Here is a 23,930-nt window from a genome sequence, read left to right as displayed (position 1 = left end):
ATGGTAAAATGTTGTATTTTATATTTATGAAGTTATGAGCAACAGATGCTGGAGTGTTCCTTTTCATCTTTGGGGGATATTTGACTATGAGTGGTATATTGCCTTGTGCACAGAGATAAGCTCCTTCTTAAATGGAAAGACATGACATGCCACCCTGAAAATAGTTAGAGGTGAAACACAGGAACGATTGTCATAGGAAAGAAAACATGTCATTTGTGTCACTTTTGAATTAAGTTGAGGTTGAGACAATTTTATGAGCTACATATATGTATGATATTTCAGAGTAAGAAAACTTGAAAGGATTTTATGGAAAGATAACAAGTATATAAAGAGAAGGCTTCTTTTTTCTTTAAATTAGATGCAATAGACCACTAATTACAGGCATGATCAAGCGGCATCCACTATTTTCAAACACGTTTTCACATGGATTCCCTTATTTACCCTTACAACACTTGCACAGAGGCAAACATGTATTTCAGATTTATTAAAATTAAGGTTACAAGTCATGTGCCATATCTTCAGATAAGTGCAACTAGGGTTTCCTGAGTTCAAATCATTTCCCTTTGCAACATCTCAGGTGATAATACAGACACATGAATAGGACTGAATCTACACATAGAAGGAGACTTCACCTACATTACACAAAATTGTTAACTGAGTCTTTGGGTGAAGGACATTTATAAAAAAATCCAAGGAGTATTTAGTGTTGATAGAGCTTCACCAGTATTCAAAATCAAGTGTTGATGCTCTACTATTATGTCCACAATTATGTACTTCAAGTCTTAGTGGATAAACACAATAATACACATTCATCATCTCCCTGTTTGTAGGCTGATGCTTTTGGAGGCACAGTGAGAGGTTAGTTCTGGTGGACTATCTTTCATGAGGATACAGTTAAGATTCTGAAATCCCCTGAAGTCTTGGTGGAGGCTGGAGGACCTGCTTCTAAGTTCCATGTCTCATGTTGATGGCAAGTTGTTATTGGCTCTTGGGAAGAGGTCTCCCTTTTTTCTCTATACTACTTCTCTAGGAGGCTTCTTCAGCATTCTTCTTACAGATTAACTGAATGGTATGGGTATATGGTAGAAGTCTCAGTGGTTTTTATGACTTAATTTTAGATGTATTCATAATTTCTATAATATTTCATGCTAAAAAAGTCAGCCCTATTAAATGTACAGTGCAAGTATATGAGTATCAGGGGATGAGAAACACGAGGAGCCATTTTGAAGGCTTAATAAACACAGTTTCCCACAATGCACCTGTTTTCACATTTCTAGCAACAGTATTATAGTTTTGATAGAATTGGCATGAATGGTGAGGTTGGGATAAATGGACTTTTTAATGTGATAAAAATAGTTACTTTAGCATAATTGTTCATGTTGGAAAAATATATTCTAATTCATACTTCACTGTTAGCATTCAAAATATACTTCAGCATTCAATTCTTCAGGAAGCTATCCAAATCAATCAGTGGACAAGCAAAGATGGGATCTCTCAACTTACAAAGTAATAAAACATCTATTACTGGCACTCCAATGGTTGTAATGGTTGCATAATCCTCATTAATTTAACATTCAATATCCAGCAAAGATTACCTCATCATATAGGTCTTGTTGTTATAGCACTATCAATTTGAATGTTTTCTAATCAATTTAAATGTATTTTTGAGAGGAAATAGTGGTGGAACCCTAGCAATCTATAGATTTACAGTGTAAGTTTCAGTTTGGAGACAAAAGCAAGCCTGATCCAATTGAATGGGAATGATTACAGTTAAAATTTTTAATAAAGCTTCTATTATTTTTGTTAATAGAGTAAAAGAAATATGATTTTATCTAAGTAAATTTTCTCAAGATTTGTACTTGAAAATATGTGGCAATCATAATTTTAAGAAGTATATAATGTTTAAGATAATGTATTATAGCTTTTGAACCAATCATTTTCCACTCAAGATCTCTAATATATGAACATATTGATGAGTAGTCAGTAAAAGGTTTCTGTGATAGTCAGGATAGTAAAGATGCCAGGTACTTAAGTCACAGGTCTTAATAGAAACTGCTTCCGTTTTCCCTTTAGTGTGAAAATAGGCCAAGGCAAAACATAAATTGAGTATGACTATACCCCAACATAACCTTATCATACAACCAGGTATTGAACTGAATTCAATCTATGGGCTAAAGATTATCACCCCTAATCTAATTAATGGATCAGATGTTAGCAATCAGATGTTAGCAATGTTACTAGTTTGGCTTGACTGTTAGTTTATTTTACTGTTTGGAACTTCTATTCCTATTAAAAATAAAAATTTTTGATGGTGCATGTGTGTGTTTGTGCTTGTTTTTTTTTTTTTTTTTTTTTTTTTTTTTTTTTGTGCCAGTCCTGGGCTTTGGACTCAGGGCCTGAGCACTGTCCCTGGCCTCTTCTTGCTCAAGGCTACCACTCTGCCACTTGAGCCACAGCGCCACTTCTGGCCATTTTCTGTATATGTGGTGCTGGGGAATTGAACCCAGGGCCTCATGTATATGAGGCAGGCTCTCTTGCCACTAGGCCATATCCCCAGCCCGTGCTTGTTTTTTTTTTTTTTTTTGCCAGTCCTGGGGCTTGAACTCAGGGCCTGAGCACTGTCCCTGGCTTCTTTTTGCTCAAGGCTAGCACTTTACCACTTGAGCCACAGTGCAACTTCCAGCTTTTTCTGTTTATGTGGTGCTGAGGAGTCAAACCCAGGGCTTCATGCATGTGAGGCAAGCACTGGACTGCTAAGCCACATTCCCAGTCCCTAATTAGCAACATTACTTTTACAAGATAGGGCTTTATTGTGGTATTTCCATACATGTGCCTAATGTATAATGTCTCATCTTCCCCCAGCTTCCCATCACTATCTACCTTTTGCCCCTTTCTTAAAACAATTTCGACAGGTTTTATTGTTCTATTTTTATACATGCTAACTACATCTTCTGTATTCATCCTCATTTACTCCCCACCTTGTTGGGAGGGTACTCCTCCCATTCTTTACCTCTTGATATAGCCAGCTTTTGATTTTATTGAGTCTTATATATGTTAGAATAAAATGCAGTAAGCAAACACATTCTTGGGAATACAGTAGTCTTCTAATCTTAATCTTATATTAATTCAGTTTTCATACAGTTTGTTTTTTTATAGTTGTATGCAAATTTGAGACTTGCAAAGTCTTCTTTTTCTGGGATGTCAGCACCTCTCAAGCTGATTGAACATATTTAAATGAATTAACTCACCACATTCACTGTGCTCCCTTAGCACACCATATCACTTTGTCACATTCTTTAAATTTTAATTTTGTAGCTTCTCAGAAAGATAAGGTTTGAGGACTCAGATCCCAGGTGTCTTCTACCTTAGTTAGAACACTAATGCATTGCTTATGTATTTTTGTAGCTCAGCATTTAGTACATCTTGCGGTCTCACACAGAATAGCTACAATAAACACATATATATATATATGTGGTTCAGAAATTGGAAATAAATATATAATCAGAAACAAGAATATATATTTATATATGTGTGTATATACATATATATATATATATTCTGAATTAAACCAGAAAGATCCGTTTTAATTCCTTCCGTGGGACTCTTCTGCCACTGGGAGACTGATTTCTAATATTGCTTCCATGTCAAACTCATGATGCATTTTATAGGAAACTATCATGATACTACATTATCCTTTTCTTTCAGAGTAGTTAAATTCAGTTCTTTAATAATTCTTGCATAATACAGTTATTCAAATCCTCATCACTTTATATCATTCTTCAAGAGATGTTTCTAAATTTTTGACATCTCTCTTAAGATGCAGTGCTCCCATATCACAATGCTGTTTTACTAATCATTTACCACTGACTGTGTGCCTCTGCACTGGGCAAGACTAAAAACTACGGGGATTAAGAAATGGAGGCCCTTATTTTCTCTCATGTTTCAATCTCATTGTAAGTAAAATTGGACGTTAACCTATTGGTTATGCATAAGTATATTTCTGTATAATCTTCACTTTTTGACTTCAGTTGCTCTTCATCTTTTTATCAGATGTAATGTCAAGAACTCAGGGTCAGTTTTTTTTTTCCATACTGGCTGTTGCTATACCATTTAAGCCACATCTCCAGTTTCAGATATTTTTTTCTGATAATTGGACATAAAAGTCTCAAGGATTTGTTTGACCAGGCTGGCTTCAAACTGGAATCCTAACACATCAGCCTCCTGAGAAGAATGGATTATAGGTATGAGCCACCTGTCCCTAGTTTGAATATCTTGAATTAGATATAAATAGTATTTGGAATACTAAATGGTTTACCAGGATAGTTCAGGGGGAAAATCTTTATATTACATTTTGTACTGAAGAATAATAGCTACACCTTGAAATAGACTGTTGATAAAATGAAACAAATAAAATGTGCACAATATATAGAAAATGGGTCAGACTTTAGGAGTATACATCCTTTTATTATAAAATGAGCTATGTTTTATCAATTTTCTTGATGCCCAAAAAGAAAATCAAATAAAAATTTTATTTCATGACCTAAAATAAGGTACATTGTTCTCTTAAATAATGCAACTACAACCCTCACATCTCAGCCTTCTGTGTAGCCAGGATTACGGCATGAGCCACAGGTGCCCGGCTTCATGTTGAGTTGTTAAGTATGCTAAAATAAAGTGGAGTGTTTCCCCCCCCCCCCGCCCAAATTCTGAGTTCAGATTATTAGAAGAATTTCTTTTTTATAAGAGAAACTTTGGCTTCTGGTAGGGAATTTTTCAAATGATAGTGAAATTGTTGAATCTAAAGGAAAAGCAATGGATGGCATTCATGTTCAGAGAGTACATTAGGCTGTGGGATTGACAGCTTTTGATAAATTAGTTGAAGATCCCTCTGTATTTTGGTTAATCAGGAGCAAAACCTTTTCTGTAAAGTGATCATAACTGTCTGTTATACAGTTAGGTATGTAGGTGACATCATTTTATTTCAGGCTTGATATATTTGATATTACTTATAATTATTGCCAGGTAGGTTAGCAAAAGGTTGTGATTGTAAAAGTTTTATTCTGCCTGGCACCAGAGACTCAGGCCTGTAATCTTAGCTACTCAGGAGGCTGCGATCTGAGAGTTATGGTTTGAAACTAGACCAGAAGGAAAGTCCATGAGACTCTTATCTCCAGTTAATCACAGAAAAACTTAGAAGTGGCACTGTGGTTCAAGTGGTAGAACACTAGCATTGAGCATATAGGAACCTAGGGGCAGAGCCTAGGCCTAAAGTCCAAGCTCCATGATCAGCAAAAAAATTAAAAAGAAATATAAAAAATTATTTTTATAAGAACTGAGTGAAGATAAGAATCTCACAGACTTTCCTTTCTAGACTGGCTTTGAACCATTATTCTCAGACCTCAGTCTACCTGAGTAGCTAGGATTACACGTATGAGCCACCAGCACCTGGTCCAATTTTTATTCTTATGAAGTAAAAGTAAATGCATATCAAAGTTCAACTTATCCTTGGTTGGTTTAAGCCATTTTTTTTGCATTGAAAATCTTATATCTGTGATACACGGATGTTTATAAGTAGTGTAATTATAATTACAAACCTTGACAGTCAAAATTAAATTTATTGAGTTATTTTTGTTGTTTTGCTTTGAATGTAGATATTCATGCATAATCCACACACAACTTCTTTCTTTACTAGTGAATATCTCTTGCTCCTAAGTGAAGCAATACTTTTCTGGATCCTATTTTCTATTACCTCAAGCAGCTTGAATGCCAATAAGGTATAGCAGCCACTTCTTTGAACGGTGTGTTTCTTTGAACGGTGGTAAAATGTATGTCAGAGTACTCAGAGGAAAACTAATCAACAGTATTCTAGCTTTGTATGGATAGCTTTTTGAACTGTCAAATCATTAAATAAATTCACATAGAGAAAAGAGAGAGACGAGATGTTAATAAAAATCTTCTCTTCTAGACAAAGGAATTGGCACCTGAATGTAGATAGATGGAGACTAGACTTAAAGATGAAATAGGGAGAAGAGGGAGCTATATATGAGTCATTAGGGTAGTAACAAGAATATCAAATCTCTAATTTTAGTGATTTCCTGGTATTAAAGTCCTAAGAGTACAAAGGAGAAACCCAAATTCCTGTTGGATCTTTCACCTTAATGAAATAGGTTGGATTTGGTACAAACCAATAAGATTCCTTTTACCCCTTTATTATGAAGTGCACTCCATCTATGTGAAATCATACTCTATCTCCCTTTTCCTCCCTACTCCAATTTTAGGGTTGAAAATCTACTGTCTACTTTGTTGTTGAGAAATTAGGGACAATTTCATTCACAGGAAAAAATAAAGCACATCTCCGTGAATAGTCTATGTGCAGAGGCTTCCAATCCCACATGGGTCTGATAATCTTTTCAAAAGCAAAAGAAAGTCTATGTTCTCTGTGATGGAACAGAGACAGAAGGGAATATGGGGAAGGCACAAAGATATTTTTGTCTTTTACTCTGTCAAGTATAGCCCATAGCTCTTTATATACATTATCTTATCTTCACCAATGTAAGAATGATTATTGCATAGTAAAAAACAACCTAGGGCACTAAAAGCCAATAGAATCCAAGGTCAAACATCAAGGGAGTGAGGGAGATGGGGTTGGATGTTTGTGAAGGTACTGAAGGAGTGAGAATTATATTAAGCATTTTCCTCAACCAAACCTTTGCTGTCTAGACACCAACACAAATATAAAAGTCTAGGACTTGGAATGTGGCTTAGTGGTAGAGTGCTTGCCCAGCATGCATGAAACCCTGAGTTTGATTCCTCAGCACCACATAAACAGAAAAAGCCAGAAGAGGTCCTGTGGTTCAAGTGCAAGCCTTGAGCAAAAAGAAGCCAGGGACAGTACTCACGCCCCGAGTCCCAAGCCCCAGGATGGGCAAAAAACAAAACAAAACAATAACAGAAAAACAAATACAAGGTTCCGGATAGTGTAGAGACAACTGGAAAATTTCACACTAAGAGGGCAAATCTTAAATGCCATCACTGAAGCATTTACAACTTCAGGGTTCTATAATTTTATTCATTCTAATTATCCAATTTTTCTAGGTTCCCAAGGAGGGTTTCTTGGGAATAGTATCTATTGAGCTATATGTATTTACTGAGGTATTTCTGCAAACATTTAGCTTCTGTTTCATATCAGTGTCACAAAATCCATGTGTGCTCCCAGAATCATGCATAGCTAATTATCTAAAATGTCGATGCAATGCCCGTGCTGTTGAGTGACTGTCTTATGACTGACTTTGGATTTAATCTCTAAGAAGGGAGATATTTTTTAATCAACTTTGTTTTTACATTCATTTTACTGTCCTCGTGGTGAACTTGCTTTTTCCAAATACTCTCGAAGGACAAGAGAAATTAATAGTAATGAGCTCACTTGGAAAGAAACGGGCTCGTGATCATTTTGGCTTGGTGTACTCTGCAGTAATGGCTTCTCATTTTATTTTAAGGCATTTTGCTTAGGCAAGATGCTGAGTGCAGCAAGGTGGTTTTCACTAAAATAAACCTATTGAATTTTGGTGAGCCTCTGGGATAAAAAAAGAAAAGACAATTGTCTATAAAATGTGAAATTGTTATCTTTTGGTGAAGAGCAGTAGGTATATTCAGCTTCTCAGCGATAAACATGTACGTTTCTAACTTCACTTGTACACCTGCCAAATCTCTCCAGCAGCTGTCTTCATTACAGCCATCTGAGCACTAATAGCACAAGTCCAAAATTTCCTGAACCACATGCATCATAACTGAGTTTCAGAAAGGTTTTTATGTCATCAGTTGGGAAGTTTCTGCCAGTTTACTTAGCAAATGCTAGAATGTAAACCTTGTGAAGATTTTTATTCCTTTTGTTTTATGTAAACACTGTAATAAAGGTGATGAAGATGGTAACACAATTTCTTTCATGAAGCAAACAATATTTATTACTAACCAGAGATATAACTAGCAAGATTTTTCTCAATCTTTTAATCTTAAAGATATGATGATATCCTATTCTAGATTTTTATTTTTTGATATACACAGACTTGAGGAACTGATTCCATATTTTATTGTTGGGAAAACAGTCAAAAATACTGTGCAATCTGATGGATGAAGGTTCTCTAAGATGATGATCCTCAACTTACATCTGGCCGACACAGGACTCCATTGTTCTGATATAAACAGTATAAGAGACATCTTGGAAATAACCCTAATTATTATGTGTTGCTATCTTAAATCCTCTCTTGCTTTAGCAATTTGCCTTGCCTCTCAGACTTTACACATTTGAGAAGTAGGGATAAGGAATAGCATTAATTGCATAAATTTATTGTAGCTACTAAATAATATTATATATGCTAAGGATTTAATATATTATCTGGCACACACTGCTAAAGGAAGGCAATAATAAATTGTTCCATATAAAAGTTGAGGAAACATACCACGAGTTGATTTTCAACATCTAGAAATAATGGCCTTGTATGACAGGGCTTACAAAAGGCCTCAGAGGGAATCCTGTTGCTATCCCTAAAAACGAGTTTGATTGGTAGTCAAGCCATGTCTTACAAATATAGCTCTTACTATAGGAAGACATTTCTAGCCTCAAAAAAAAAAATAAGGAAGATGATTCCTGGTGTCTGTGCACATGTGTGCATTTATCTACAAATGTGTGGAGTATGTATGTTTGTGTGGAGGGGAATAGAGGGTATTTGAATGGAGTAAGAAAGCATAGTTACATCAAACAGGAATCATAGTTTTATGTCTTAAGTCATAGCTCACCATTTATTGCTGAGTAGAATCTGGAACAGTGTTTAAAAAGGATTTCCGCTCTATTGTTCATTGGTGTTGTGTTAGCCAAGGTTTGACAGAGGAATAATGCAAGAGGAATAATGTGTACATATATATGTATATATATATATACATACATATAGAAGACTTGTTATATTAGATATGATTAGAGATCTTATAGTTACCCAGTGTCTATCTTTAGGCTAGAGAGCTGTGGAAACCAGTAATGGCTTAGTTAAAAAATCTGGGAGTCACAGAATAAGGACAATGAAATCAACACAAAGACACCAGAGCATTCATGTTTATAGCAGTATGGTTTATAACATGTAAGCTGCAACCAGACTAACTGATTAGGGGATAGTGAAAAAAATGAATGTACACACAATGGAGTATTATTCAGCCACAAAGAAGAATGAAATAATTTTGTCAGCAGGAAAATAGGTAGAACTGGAGATTATCACATTGACTACAACAAAATAGACTTAAGCCTGGACTTGAGAGCTTAGTCCTATAATTCTCTAGTTACTGAACAGGTAGATCATAGTTCAAAACCAGTCTGGGTAGAAAATGCAGTGAGATTCTATCTCCAATTAACCAGTTGTGATAGACATGTGACTTAAGAGTTAGAGTACCAGTGATGAATGAAAAGGCCAAGCAAGGAGCTTGAGTCCCTAAGTTCTAACCCTAGTACTGGCACAAAAAGGAAAAATAAAAAAGAAAGGCTTGTCTCAGGAAGACAAATGGTGGATTCTTATTCTGATACACAGGGTCTGGGGGCTGTCCCTGAGCTTCTCTTGCTCCAGGCTAGCACTCTACCATTTGAGCCACAGCTCCTTTTTTTTTTTTTTAATTGTCATAGTGATGTTCAGAGGGGTTAAAGTTTCATGCATAAGGCAGTAAGTACATTTCTTACCAAACTTGTTACCTCCTCCCTCATTTTTCTCCCACTTCCCCCCTCCCCATTTCCTTCCTCCCCTTCCCATGAGTTGTACAGTTGGTTTACAGAATATAGTTTTGTAAGTATTGCTGTTACATTTGTTCATCTTTTATCCTTCTCTCCATTTTGATGTTCCCCTTCCCTTGTTTCAATACACATATATACAATATCCAGGGTACCAAAATCAGTAACAGTGACATCAGGGGTTAAACCATGGGGAAGAAAGACAAAAGAAAAAGGCATAATTTCACCTGGTATGTTGAAAATAACAATAATAATAAACCACAAACGGCTCTACTTTTTGGTCATTAATTGGAGATAACTCTCTCATGGATTTTTCTATTTCAACTGGCTTTACATCACCACCCTCTGATCTCACCCTTCTTATGTTTTGATTGCTCAAATCTGACTAAACATACTTATGTTTTCAAACCATATCCCTCTATGGTGAAAATATTTAAATCTTTTCTGTAAGGATATTTTATTATCTTTAAAGAGTAGTACAAAGGAGTTGCCATTCAATAAAGCAGTTTATGAATATAATGCATCTTGATTAGTGTCAGACAATGGTGAATTTAAATAGCTTCTAGATTATTTTGAATATCAAGTGAATACTATATAAAACACCTTATAACAACATTTGGCTTACTTTAGTACATGAGAGATAATTTCCTGAAAACCCTTGGTTACTCAATCTGAGCTTTCCAATGACCTAAGTTGCAAGAGAATTTGAAGAATTTTCTATATTTTAGTTTCAAGTAAGTACTGACAGGAAGTTACTTGTTGAAGGTACTATTTTTAGTAGTGATACCTTCATAGAGATATTAACACTGATACTTGGTATACATTTTTGAAAGGGCTGTGGAATTTCACAAATCTCCATTCATAAGAGTCAGAAGAGAGATTGCAGCTGTCCCCCAGAGTCCTGGGGTATTAATTCCAATCTCACTGTAAACTAATTTTGTAATTTGTGGAAAGGGTAAACATTTTCAACATCTCTTTTCTCAGTTATGAAAATAAGTGTATGGGCTAGATTTTCTGTTATAGGATAGTCTAAAATAGATTTAATATTACTTAAATAAAACCAACTAAAATACTTTGAAATGGCTGCTTTTTTGTGTAAGGTCATCACTGTAGTGATGGTTTGTACTTTATTGTTTCAATGTTTGCAGGTTGGTTATCTTGTCTCTGTGTCTATCAGTCTATTTTTCTTTCATCTATCACATGTATCTAATTCAAATTCTTTCACATTTCAGATGTCAATCTTTTAGTAAACATTGTTTTCATGTTCTAAATTGCACTAGCCATGTTTGTGTAGATTTTTTCTTTACTAACTATATGTAAATTTATCATTAGTAAAATACATAAAGCGTCCTCTAATTAATTCATATTATATGTTTACTTATACATTTGCTCATTTCTGGAAAAAAATACTCTAAGTTGCCGTGATAAGAAGACTTGTTTAAATGAGGGTGTAAGATATCACAAGAAATGTATTCACTGCCTTATTATGTTACTGTGTCCCCTTTGCACAATACCTTGTCAATAAAATTTAATTTGAAAAAAAGAAGACTTGTTTCAAGTTAGAGGACTAGTTGAGTTATTTCGGACTTTATTTGTATTAGGAAAATATTAACAAGTGAAACAAAAGTGATTTAGGCCTTTCTAGCATTAAGATTCAGGATTTACTTTGAACTCTAAATTATTATGACACAGAAAGAGTCACATAGTAAATAACAGGAAAAGCACAAAAATCAAATGTAGATTGCAGTCTTGGCTAATGTCAAACCTTAGGTAACAAAAACCAAAGTACAGTGATACTTTATTTATGTCTAATTAATTTTCAAAAATTATTCCAGTTCTGAAAAGAAAAATAATCCAGACTATTAGCAAGTGACTAAGTAAACATCACAAAGGAAATGAAAACAATCATTGTGATTTGATGTTTAAGTGAAATTTATAAAGCAGCCAAGAATCTAAAACTATTTTTCTTAAATCTTTTAAGTGCTTGATAAGTAACTAATCTTATTTAAATGCAAACTAATGATGACATCTACTTATGAATTGAAAATTTTTACCACTAGAGCTCTCAATAAACAAATATAGGACATTTGGAAAGCTAAATATGCTTACAGATGCACATATATGTAAATGTGTGTGTCTGTATATTTGAGAAAGCTTAAACAACACAAAAAAGTAGTGTTTGTATAAATTAGCACAAATTAATTGTGTCTTTTCCAAATCAAATTAGAGTTACAGAAAAACTGAGCTCTTGAATTCTCCAGTTTACATAATCCATTTCATTTTCCTCTATTTCTGCTTGTGGTTTCTACTTCTTGACACCAGAGGCTCAAATCCCAATGATTTGGCTGGACTCCTAATCCCCTGAAGGAAATAGCCAGAGGTGACGCTTCCTTCCTTTGAATTTAGTAGGAGAACTTCTCATTGGTGTCTGTTTCTTTTGACATTTGGTTTATTTATTATGTAGCAGATTTACTTTAAGGGAAAAAAAAGCGGCTTAAGTCAGCATACTTTTTTCCTCTGGAATTCTCTTTAAAGTTTGAAAATTCCATCTTCACTATTTATATTGCTCAAGTTCATGGCACATTGCCGTCAAATGTAAACACTGTGTCATTCACTTTAGTCTCCAGGTGGTACTGTCCAAATACAGCAAGAACTGTGTGCACAAGGAAGAGCTTTTACTTCTTTCCTCATTCATCACCACAGTCACTCTTTCCTTCTTTTCCTTCATAAGAATTTTCAGTTGGTCAGTACTTTACACTACAGCCTGGATTACTGCAAACAGTGAGATTTCTACTATCTTAGACTATTTCTTAAAGGAAACATATAAAATCAAAATATTAAATAACAAAAGAGCTGGCTATAAATGTTTCCCACAACAAGGCTAATATTACTAGTTACTTACCCCTGACTTGTTTCCATGGGAATGAAACACTGATAACTTTTCGTAGAATGTAGCCATCTATAGTTTGCATTGGCAGCAGACTCTGAAGAAGACTAAGAAAAACTAGTTTCCTCAGTTTGCAGCTTTGACCCAGAGCAAGTCAGGGTACCTATCTTTGTACTAAAGGGGTAATGGAACAGTCAGAATTTTTAAAATTTATTTTTAAGTGAATAGAGACACAAATTATGGAATGTGAATTCAGGGTAGCAGCTGAGGATAATGGAAAAGCTGTAAAAAGATATGATAGAATGGACCTCAGTAACTCCATTATGACATCACTTCCTAGAGGTTTTGCTCTTCCTTACTGGTGTCAGGAAATAAAAAGGAAAACAGGTACAGGACTGTGAGAGACTAGACAGGAGCTTGAACCCTTTGCATGATTTAAGGGTAAAATTATGATAGTTGAGGAGAATGTTCTGAAAACAAAAAACAACAACATAGTATCAGAGAAAGGAAGTGCTGGTTATCAAGAATTAGAAAAGAAGAAACAATTGTAATGATTTTCAACATGCCATGTGAACTCTTACTTTTTTTTCTTTTTCCTTGTCTGTTTGTTTGATTAGTTTGTTTAGTTTTGTTTCTCTTGTATTCCCTTCCTGTGGTTGTACTGCCCCCCCCCCACTTACTACTATATCTCATCTGAGTACCCTGGATACTGTTTATACGGGTATTAGAACTGGGGAAGGGAGAGGGAATACCAAAATCGAGAGACAAAGAACAAAAAGACAAACCATTCAAAAAGCAACACTTAAAAAACTATTTGGTGTAAATCAACTGCACAACTCTTGGGGGAAGAGAAGATGTAGGAGGGAGGAAGGAGGGAAATGAGGGAGAAGGTAACAAATTGAACAAGAAATGTACTCACTGCCTTTCATATGAATCTGTAACCCCTCTGTACCACACTTGGACCATAAAGAAAAAATAAAAAAAAATTAAGTGAGGTAATATATTTAAACATTAAAAAAATTGAAGTGAAATTCCAAATCTTTCTGAAATAAAACTCGTGACCAGGAAATTAATAACATTTGTAAAATGATGTGATGATTTTCATGAAATATTTTAATTAACGTAGGTACCAGTAGCTCACACTTGTAATCCTAACAATTTGAGACGCTGAGATCTTGAAGATTGAGATGTAAAGCCAATATAGGTAGAACAGTCCAGAAGGGTCCATCTCTAAAATAACTGAAAAAATAACCCCCCCAAAAACCAAAAATCAGGAAGCAGGGCTAGAGGCATGAATTTAGTAGCAGAGCACTAGCTGTGAGCAAGCAAGTTGAACAAATATGAGGTCTCAAGTTCAAATTCTAGTGTTGCCCTCCCCAAAAGAAAAGAAGAAAAGAAAGAAAGAAATAGAAATATTTTAGCTAGAAACCAATGGTAATGTTAATCATAGGGTACAAAGGTTTAGATAGCAAAAATGTGAGCTCTAATGTAATACATGATGGCTATGATTAATAACAATGTATTGAATATTTCAAAATTGCTTAAAGAATCGAGTTTAAAGGTTCTCACCATGAGGAAATGATAAGCACGTTAGGTGATAAATATGTTAATTAGTCTTCATGTATAATTATTCAATTTTATATGTGTTATAACATCATCCAATAATCACATACAACCATTTCTTGTCAATTATAAGATAGATGGGTGAAGCATGCTATAATACTAGTATGCTTGAGTCTGAGACTGAAAGACTAAGTACTTATGGCCAACCTGGGCTACATTCAAAACTTTTTCAACCTATCACTTAAAAGTAGAATAAAGGGCTGGGGGTATGGCCTAGTGGCAAGAGTGCCTGCCTCGGATTCACGAGGCCCTGGGTTCGATTCCCCAGCACCACATATACAGAAAACGGCCAGAAGCGGCGCTGTGGCTCAAGTGGCAGAGTGCTAGCCTTGAGCGGGAAGAAGCCAGGGACAGTGCTCAGGCCCTGAGTCCAAGGCCCAGGACTGCCCCCCCCCCAAAAAAAAAGTAGAATAAAAACAAGCCAACAAACAATGGAAGATTGAGGTCTAGGAAGGAATATTGATTTGATATGCTGTTGTTTCTATTTTTAAATTACTTTTACATCTCTCCAGTTGGGTTTTTAATTTTGGAGCATTTGTAAATTAATTGAATGACAAAAACTCAATTACAAGGTCAAAAACAAGAATGTAGTCTTCATTTTAGTAGCATACTGTACTCCAATAATCATGCGATGTAATGTATTTGACAAGAAGGAAAATTTATTTTAATCAGTCATTAATGCAATTTAATTTTAATACACTTTTAAGTTATAAAACATGTTTGTCAAAGGTTCAACCCTGAACATTCAGTTCCATGAATAAAATTGCACTACAGCTTTTGCCTGTGTGCTTTCTTACAGAAGAACACAGAGTATTTCCATAACACATAAATCTAAAATGCGTAAACCCAGTAACTAATATGCAATTTAATTCCTTGAAATAATTGTAGACCTTGTAACTAAATTTGATTCTGTTCTTAACTAAATTTATTTTGCCAATTTGTATGTGAATAAAGATATAAGCTTGTATCTTTTTCTAAACAAGTTCCTAAAAGGTAGAATACATCCTGAGAACGAGAAAAAAATGTATCTATGATAGAACAACTTTAAAAGAAATGCCAGATATTTAGAACTACATATATTAAGGTAATCTAAAGCATTACCAGCCAAAATTCCAACTAATTTTTCATGGGTGTACAAATAGAGCTCACAGCATAATGTACTGGAGAGCGCAGAATAAGTTACAGATACATATAAATATTTTGAAAATATTATCTAGCCCATCTGCAGCTCTTTATATAATGATAAGTAACTTAAATTTCTCTGTCATCCATTATTTCTTATAAAATTACATTGCATCAAAATGTGATGATTAGATACTGAAAAGTAGTCCTTCAATCCATCAACGGGTTCTCTACTAAATAAATAGATATGAATAGCCATATGAAATAAATAGATATTAATAGCCATATGAATAGCCATGTATTGTCTGACATCCTAATGATGGAAGATGGTAAAAGAAATGTGAAATCAGAGATCTGAAGACTCCTTGGAGAGTTTTGAATTGGGTTAGAAACGTCCTCTAGGTCAGTTATTCTCCAAATCTCATGCTTTCTTCACTGATTGTTAAGGTTCATACTTAGTTCCCATGTGCTACTTTGACCATGCACTGGAGTTATGATGACATAGTATTCATGGATGTTTTTGTTATTTTTGTCTTGTCCTAACTCAAATCCAAATATTCTCATGCAAAAGAGTAAAGACAACATATTTTCACATTTATATAAAACACTAATAATTTACTCTATGCAGTAAATTTTCAGAATGTGTTAGTGTATTATTTGCCAAGTAGTCAGAGCTTACAATAGATCATGCCATACCATTTATTCTTCCTTGTATTGAAGTTTCTATTGATGAACACTATAAACTGGCTTTTTTCTTGTGTTGGCTAAAATAGTAAGCAGAGAAAATAGAGATAATTTCAAATATCTTTAAGAAGACTACATATGTTGGAGCTGGATACAATTTTTTTAAAGAGATATAAACAAATGAAAGATTACAACAGGAGGTGAAATGAAGTTGAGATATATATTAAGATAATAGATGGTAGAAGTTTGCTGGTGGTTTTCTGGCTAGCATAGCCCACTTTTCCTGTCTGCAATTCCAGTACTAGAAACTTGCAAATTACAATTCTTATGTCACTTTGTTTCCTTGTAACCTTGTTAGTAGGAGCCACTTTGAGGCGGATAAGATACAAAATAAGATATTAGAGGGTTGTTTTTTTTTGCTTTGTTTTTTGACCCCTTTGTGACTGTCAACCAGTGGAGTAGTAACAGAAGAAAGGATGACTCCTGAGGACTGCTGGTCCTAGCATTATTTGTGCGGATTTGAGTAAAAGCCGTGTTATTCTGGGCTTTTATTCATGTTCCTGGTATTGTGGTTCTAAGTTTTCATAGCATCTTTGTGCCTCCATTTCTGGTGTGTGCAATGAGATGGTGTTGGTAATGCACAGAACTCAAATGCTTTCATTTATGTGTGGAATCATGCCTACAACAGAGTAAGCACTGTGTTAGCATTAAGCTTCTGTGATGAGTAATATTAACATTAATGCCTGCAATAGGCCAGGTTTTGGTGAGGTTTAATTGGATCCATCAATTTAAATGAGAGGTAATTTAAAGGGATAGTACAATGCAGGATTCAAAAGAGGGACAACCCCCCTTGATTCCATACTAACCCAGGGGCCTTCTCTATGCACTGCAGCCTCCTTTCTGTGGCTTGGTGCTGCTTATGACACTGAGCACTTCTAGTACTTCCACATATTCCTGTGTGCTCTCAGCCCACAAAGTGCATAGATCCTGCAGTTTTGTTCACAGTCATAGATTGCAAACTCAGGGAAATTGGTGGTGGGCATGTAAGATCAGCTGACTTTTCTGCTGGCATCTGTGCAGGGACCACAGTAGACATGAATGTGTGAGCCATAGAGGTCTTTCCTCCAATGGTCTCTCCAGACACCACTAGATAGAGATGGGAGCTGCAGTAGGAACTTGTGATTTCATCCAGACTTTCTGTGGCTGGCTGGGTAAGAGAGGAAGGTCTGGTCAAAATAGTGTCTTTGATGCAAGACATTTAAGAATTCTTAGGCTTAACGACCCTAATAATATTTGGAGTCTGAATATATTGTTAATATAATCAGAACTTTTGTTTCCCCCTAAGATCAACTGGCTTTGAGTAATAAAAAATGTAGAAAGAGAAAGAAACATTAGAGAAGGCCATTTTCTTGAAATAAAGCAACAGATCATCTAAGACTTTGTTTCTGTGTATTATGTTTCTCTTATTATAAATTTCCTTAATTCCATTTCTTTTCCTTTGGTGGATTCTCTATTTTCAACAAGCTACGTTCAGAGTTCCTCTTTTGAATTGTGTTATCAGATTATTTTTTCCTCATTTGAAAAGGATTTCATTTTGCTTACTTTGGCTTTCACATTATCTCATTCTGTAATACAGTCATTAATAGACTTTTTAAAAACAGATGGAAAGATATTTAGAGAAACTTTTTTAAACACTGATATCCAGGTTCTGCTTGTAATCTTAGCAACTCAGGAGGATGAGATCTGAGGATCACAGTTAGAAGCCAGCCTGGGCACAAAAGTCCTAGAGACTCTTATGTCCAATTAACCACCAAAAAGCCAGAAGCAGAGGTGTGGCTCAAGTTATAGAGTGATAACCTTCAACAAAATAGCTCAGGGACAGTGTCCAGGTCCTGAGTTCAAGCCCCAGTATTGGCATACATATACACAAAGTACTACTACTAATGAAATAAATAGTATTAAGTGTAACAAAATACTTCAAGACTAACATTGAAAAGTAAAACATTGTTGAAGGAAAAGACATAAGTAAATGGAAAATTACCGTGTTATAAAACAAAAAGGAAATACCTGAAGGCCTTTTGCAAAGTACCTTTTATCAATACAATGCTCAAGAAATATTTGATGGGTTGTTACACATCATTAAATTAGAAATCAGTTTGTTCTCAAATAACTCAGATACCCACAATCCCATTATCTATTTTCATCAACTATTCTGAAATCTAAGAAATTTTAAATAATAATTGTTCCAGTAGCAACTTGCAACATGAAACATTAAAACATTGGATGATTTAGTTCTCAAAGAAAAAAAAAATCTGTCCCTAGCTACACTGACTTCTTTCTCCTTGCCAAAGGCAAGTTGGATGACCTAGATCCCCTGGAGGGATAGTCTCTAAAGTAGGTTGACTACTGAGCTACTGGACCAGTTCAATTACAGAGAAAATCTGGCTGCAATGGTAGCAAGGAAAGATACATAAGAGAATGTTAACACTTTTATTTTCAAAAGCTTGGTATTTCATAAAATATTTTCTGAGAAAATAATTGAGATAACTAAAAGTTAAACAAATCCTATATTTTAAACACCATAAGAATGTGTAGATTTCAAATGAGTTTACTCAAACTTTATTTAAATACAATGCAATTAAATTGGGAATTTTGAGGGAAATTTCTGCCTTCACAAAATGAAAGCTCTTTTGCAAGTTTTTAACAATTTATTTTCTTAAAATTTCCAGCCTGTTTCCAGCATGTTACTAGAGTTTGATTGTTAAGCTGAATGTAAGTTACGTAGAATGTGAGTTATGAGTATGCATTTCTTTGAGGGTTACAAATACCACTAAAAGATCATTTTCCAGCTTCTGATCAAAAACTAATGCTAACAGAAAAAGGAATGGCACTATCTAAAGATCTTGTCTTGTTCCAGTAGAACATGGTTCAAACATTCTACATTTAAAATTATAATTACTTTTCATCTCCATAGATAAGGAAAGCTGAACAAAATGTGGAAACACATAGGTGATTCCTAAGCCTTCAGTGGATTCACATTTTAGCTGCAGAAGGATACAACATCTAAGCCTTTTGCTTTAGTCTGGATGCTATCACCTCACCTGATCAAAAAAAAAGTTTTTCTTTTTTTGGGGGGGGGGGCAGTCCTGGGGCTTGGACTCAGGGCCTGAGCACTGTCCCTGGCTTCTTCTTGCTCAAGGCTAGCACTCTGCCACTTGAGCCACAGCGCCACTTCTGGCCATTTTCTTTATATGTGGTGCTGGGGAAATGAACCCAGGGCCTCATATATATGAGGCAAGCACTCTTGCCACTAGGCCATATCCCCAGCCCCCCCCCAAAAATGTTCTTGAATATTTCTTTCCTTTCACCACAAAAAGATTGACCAGCACCTTCCACAATGTATGCACATCATATATATATATAATAAATATAATGAATATATACATACATTTACATGCACAGAACATAATAAAAATCATTTATAAACTCTGAACTTTCTAGTTTCACATGTGTATCTCCATTCCTCATTGTAAAATTGTAGGTCTCTACATTAGTTCTGGAATCTCTCTTACTGATTTAGTGCATGGCAGTGTTTTGCAGGGCCTGTAGCTTTCCCCAACCCCTTTCCTCGGACCCCTATAAGTTACTCCAGGGTTAATTTTCACCTTAAAATTTCATACTAATATGTTCTATTATGTTTAAAAAGGATTGATCCAACAACTCAAACACCCACACACAGAGAAGAAAAGTTTCCATCTCATAAAGCGACCATTCATCACTCAGTCTTTTAATATGCCATAGAATGTTCCATTTAGAATTTCCCTTAAAATATATATTCTTCACTTGAAGCTGTCATAGAAAAAGAGAGAATGTCTTCTCTGATTTCAAAACCATCAAAGTATATTTAACAAAAAAAATCTACTTTTCGAACCCCAGGAGTAGTGTATTTTGAAGGGCAAGCACATTTGTATCTTTAAGAAAGTAGTTGAAAAAAGTCAAATTTGATTTATATTTGAACCTTTATTAGTAGTACCAATGAATCCTACTGACTGATGATGTGAACAACTACTATGAGCACTAATTATAGCTCTGTATTTACAGTAAAGTGAAGCTGCCGACTATTGTCTCAATTACTGATATCATCTGGGCAGGTTGTTTAATTTGTCCCTTCCCACTATCTAGCCAACAGTTTTGCAGGATATATATTGTTAAGAATGATTCAGAATATGTTGCTGTCTTGAAGCCATGTACTATAAAAGGTGGCCAAGAAGTAACTGCATGTTGTACTAAACAGAAAATAATTTGGTGCTTCAAAATATGTTTTCGACATGAGGACTGCCAACCTAATGTAGAAAAATTAGTTGATGTGAAAATATTTATTACCTATTACTATAGACACATAAAATCAGTGTGTGTGTGTGTGTGTGTGTGTGTGTGTATGTGTGTGTTATGTAACATTATGTCAGTAATGCACTTGTTACATTTTAGAACTTTCTTTTGGTTTCCATTGCTGTTCTTGTATGGTATTATTGTACTAGGGCAAGTGATTGCTGAAATGAACTTGCAATTGCAACCATAATGTTCCTGGAAATGCTAAATTATGTCTAAATTTTAGTTCACAAACCTATTTTAAAGCAGTGAAACTTATTGTTGATTGATATTTGCCATCCAATGTTCCTGGAATAGTTAAGAATATGCTTTGTATCAGGGGCTGAGAATATGGTCTAGTGGCAAGAGTGCTTGCCTCATATACATGAAGCCCTGGGTTTGATTCCTCAGCACCACATATATAGAAAATGGCCAGAAGTAGCGCTGTGGCTCAAGTGGTAGAGTGCTAGCCTTGAGCAAAAAGAAGCCAAGGACAGTGCTCAGGGAGCCCTGAGTCCAAGCCCCAGGACTGGCAAAAAAAAAAAGAGAGAGAGAGAGAGAGATAGTATGCTTTATATATGTCCTTCCATTGCGTGAAAGTAGTTATTTGCTGTTACAGCATTCAGTTGGGTTTTCAAACCAAAGGACTAAAGTTACAACAATTTCTCTTGAAATCCATAAATCCATGCAGAGTGTGTTGAACAGCATCACTAGATGCTATTTGTTATGCAAAGATGAATGAATCAATAGAAAAATAGGACGGATAGATCATTAGCACTTTAATGCAGAGCAGAGAGGAAAACTAATAAATCATGCACTCCAAGCACTAGTTTTCCTTATGGCATGTTTGAAAACGTAAGACATGCAATGTTGAGAGGCAGGTCAATATGAATGAACAATATCCAAGATTGCTCAGGATTATTTCATGTTATAACACAGGCTTAATGAAATACTAAGAAAAGTAGTAACCTTATGATTTCTCTAAACAACCAGAGAATTCAACTATGCAATGAATACTTTAAACAGTGATGAAAGTCATTGCATGTTTTCAAATAAATGACTGGTATGTTACAGGAATGGGCTGGAATAGGTGAGTGGAAGAGGGCTAATTGCATGCACGCTTTGCTTCAATGAGCTCAATTTTGTGATGTTGTGGGAACCAATCTATATTAGAAGGCACCTGATACAACCACTTGCTTTCTTCAAGTGCAATGAACTGATCAACTAAAAATTATAAATACCTATATTTATAAAGGTCCGAATAACCAAGGAATTGGCTACTGGGCTTCAATTGTACCCTATGGCCTATTATCTGAGAAAGGTGAAAATTTTAATCTTAACAAATGATTTACTCACTCACTCTTCCTGTATTTAAGTTGTCATAAATTAATCACATGAATCATAAATTTACTCCACAATGCTGACTCAGTTATGCATTAACTCATTTCTCTCAAGCAGCTTTTTCCATATCTTTGGTGGGAAACACATTAACTGAGTACATGGTTTAAAAGACCTATTTGCTTACTGGGTACAATTATGGATTTTTATTCTGGATTGTCATACACAATGAATAAGGCTTTTGCTATTACCATAATTTGCTGCCAAGTAACATATTTTTACTCATTTTTTGGAGCTAGAAACCAAATCTAAGAAAAAATGATTCTGTTTTTCTGTACAAGAAAACTTTATGCCTGATTATTTTAATTTCCACTCAGAAGAGTTAAGATTCTGAAGGAAAACTATGCAGGTATAGTATGGTACAACAGTTAACTATTAAATAAAAGAAATCTTTAAAGTTTCTTTTTAAGTCATAGGTCAAAGGTCATTGATACTCTGATTCTAAAAATAAGTCTAGCAATTCGCACATGTGATCTCTGTAGGATTATTGATAAGTACTTATTAATGAGTAGAGCCACATCAAGAAACATGATTCCTACGACATTTCCTTTTTATATTTCACAGGTTGGGAGGTGAAGATGCAGTAAGATGTGGGTAGGAGATAAAAGTCTATGGGAATGCATGCAAACAAAATATGCAGAATCACTTCATGTACATGTCTGCTGTAATCATGCAATGATGTCTATAAAATTAGAGACAATATATTTCCTAAGAGCTGGATTTCATATTAGCTCAGTAACAAAATGGATAAACCAATTCCAAGATTTTGCATGAGCAGTAGACACAAAATGGTTCAAAGAAAACCTGCATAAATGTTCCATAGTCCCAATTATACTCATTGGCTTCCTACAAATGGAGAGTAAGAGAATCATTCCTTGCTTCGGTTTGTTGTTCTTTTGACCAGGGAGCAGAATAACCCGGTTTTTGGCGGAGGGCCCATTAACATTGGAGCTTGGTTCTTGTGTGTAATTCTTATCTAGGAGAAAAGAGAGAGAGAGAAGTAGAGCAATCCAAATTACAATCCCAATATCTGAGAATCTGAGTTCAATGGTTATTGCATAAATGGCCTAAATACAAGGTCAAAATAAAGTTTCAGAATTTTATTAATTAATAAACATTTTAAAGGAAAATAACATTGTGCGTGTCAATAATATTCCCATGGCAAAGGTACTAACAGAAAATAAAGCTTAGCAGAAGTTACAGTTTATATTTAATACTCTCTTTAACCTCATATGTGATAGTATTATACTCCAAACTCCATATTCAGGCTCTTTGCTTATCCAGTGCAATTTATTGCCCATTACTTATATATTATTTATTGAATGAAGGAAAAGATGTACCATTACAGTTCTCATATATGCTTAGTACCAAGCAAGTCTTATTTATCTTGCTAATCAGATTGTTTCTGTCTTGCAACATGAACTACACAGCTTAACTTCAAAACAATCATTAAGAATGAAAGTCAAAACTTAACATGCATGAAAGGTCAGAAATGATGAACTAGCTTTCTAATTTGTTAATTAATTGGTAATAGAATAGGATCAAATATTGAAAAGCTTGCTTAAAATACTTGGAGAGACTGTTCTAAAGCTACTCATTTTGATTTCATTGAAATAAAACTACGAATCACCTTAAATGAGACAACCTTAAAGTAGATTATGTCTGCAATTTTCTCTAATTCAACTCTAACTTAGGGAAGACATTTTATGAATATATGCTATGCTCAAAGCTAATTGAAAGCAATTATCAAAGTGGCATTTTGTCTGTGACTTTAAGATACATTGTAAGATAATAAATGATTCTCATTATGTAATAAAAAGGTCACATCTTGCCTTTGGGCTAGTGTCACTAAGAGTTTTTTAAAAGCAATCGGAGACATTTTCTTTAGTGAACTGCAACTAATCCAAGAAGCATCGCTTATTAAATATCAGTTGTCACCTGCACAGCCGTCGAAACAGAGATGAGTATTTCTTTCAAAAAGAAACACCATCTCATTAAAAGCTGCAAAGAATATATCTCTTAAAGTGCATGCCTGACATTTTCAAGTTAAAATGAATATCCTTCACTTGTCATTCACTAATAGCA

General features: G+C 34.8%; 1 protein-coding gene across 6 annotated transcripts in view; it reads right to left on the bottom strand.

The window, feature by feature from the left end:
* Positions 1-22,713: 22,713 nt before the first annotated feature.
* The window catches only part of Dgkb (diacylglycerol kinase beta), a 549,587-nt gene continuing 548,370 nt past the window's right edge, over positions 22,714-23,930 (bottom strand). For all 6 annotated transcript variants that reach the window (XM_048337833.1, XM_048337834.1, XM_048337835.1 and 3 more), the window contains one exon: positions 22,714-22,821. In XM_048337833.1, the coding sequence (XP_048193790.1) occupies positions 22,714-22,821 (108 nt within the window). The remainder of the gene's footprint in view (positions 22,822-23,930) is intronic.

The sequence above is a fragment of the Perognathus longimembris genome, chromosome 2 (genome assembly GCF_023159225.1).
Source record: "Perognathus longimembris pacificus isolate PPM17 chromosome 2, ASM2315922v1, whole genome shotgun sequence".
Lineage (NCBI taxonomy): Eukaryota > Metazoa > Chordata > Mammalia > Rodentia > Heteromyidae > Perognathus > Perognathus longimembris.
The sequence above is the reverse complement of the archived record's forward strand: the minus strand, read 5'-3'. Positions and strand labels throughout refer to the sequence as shown.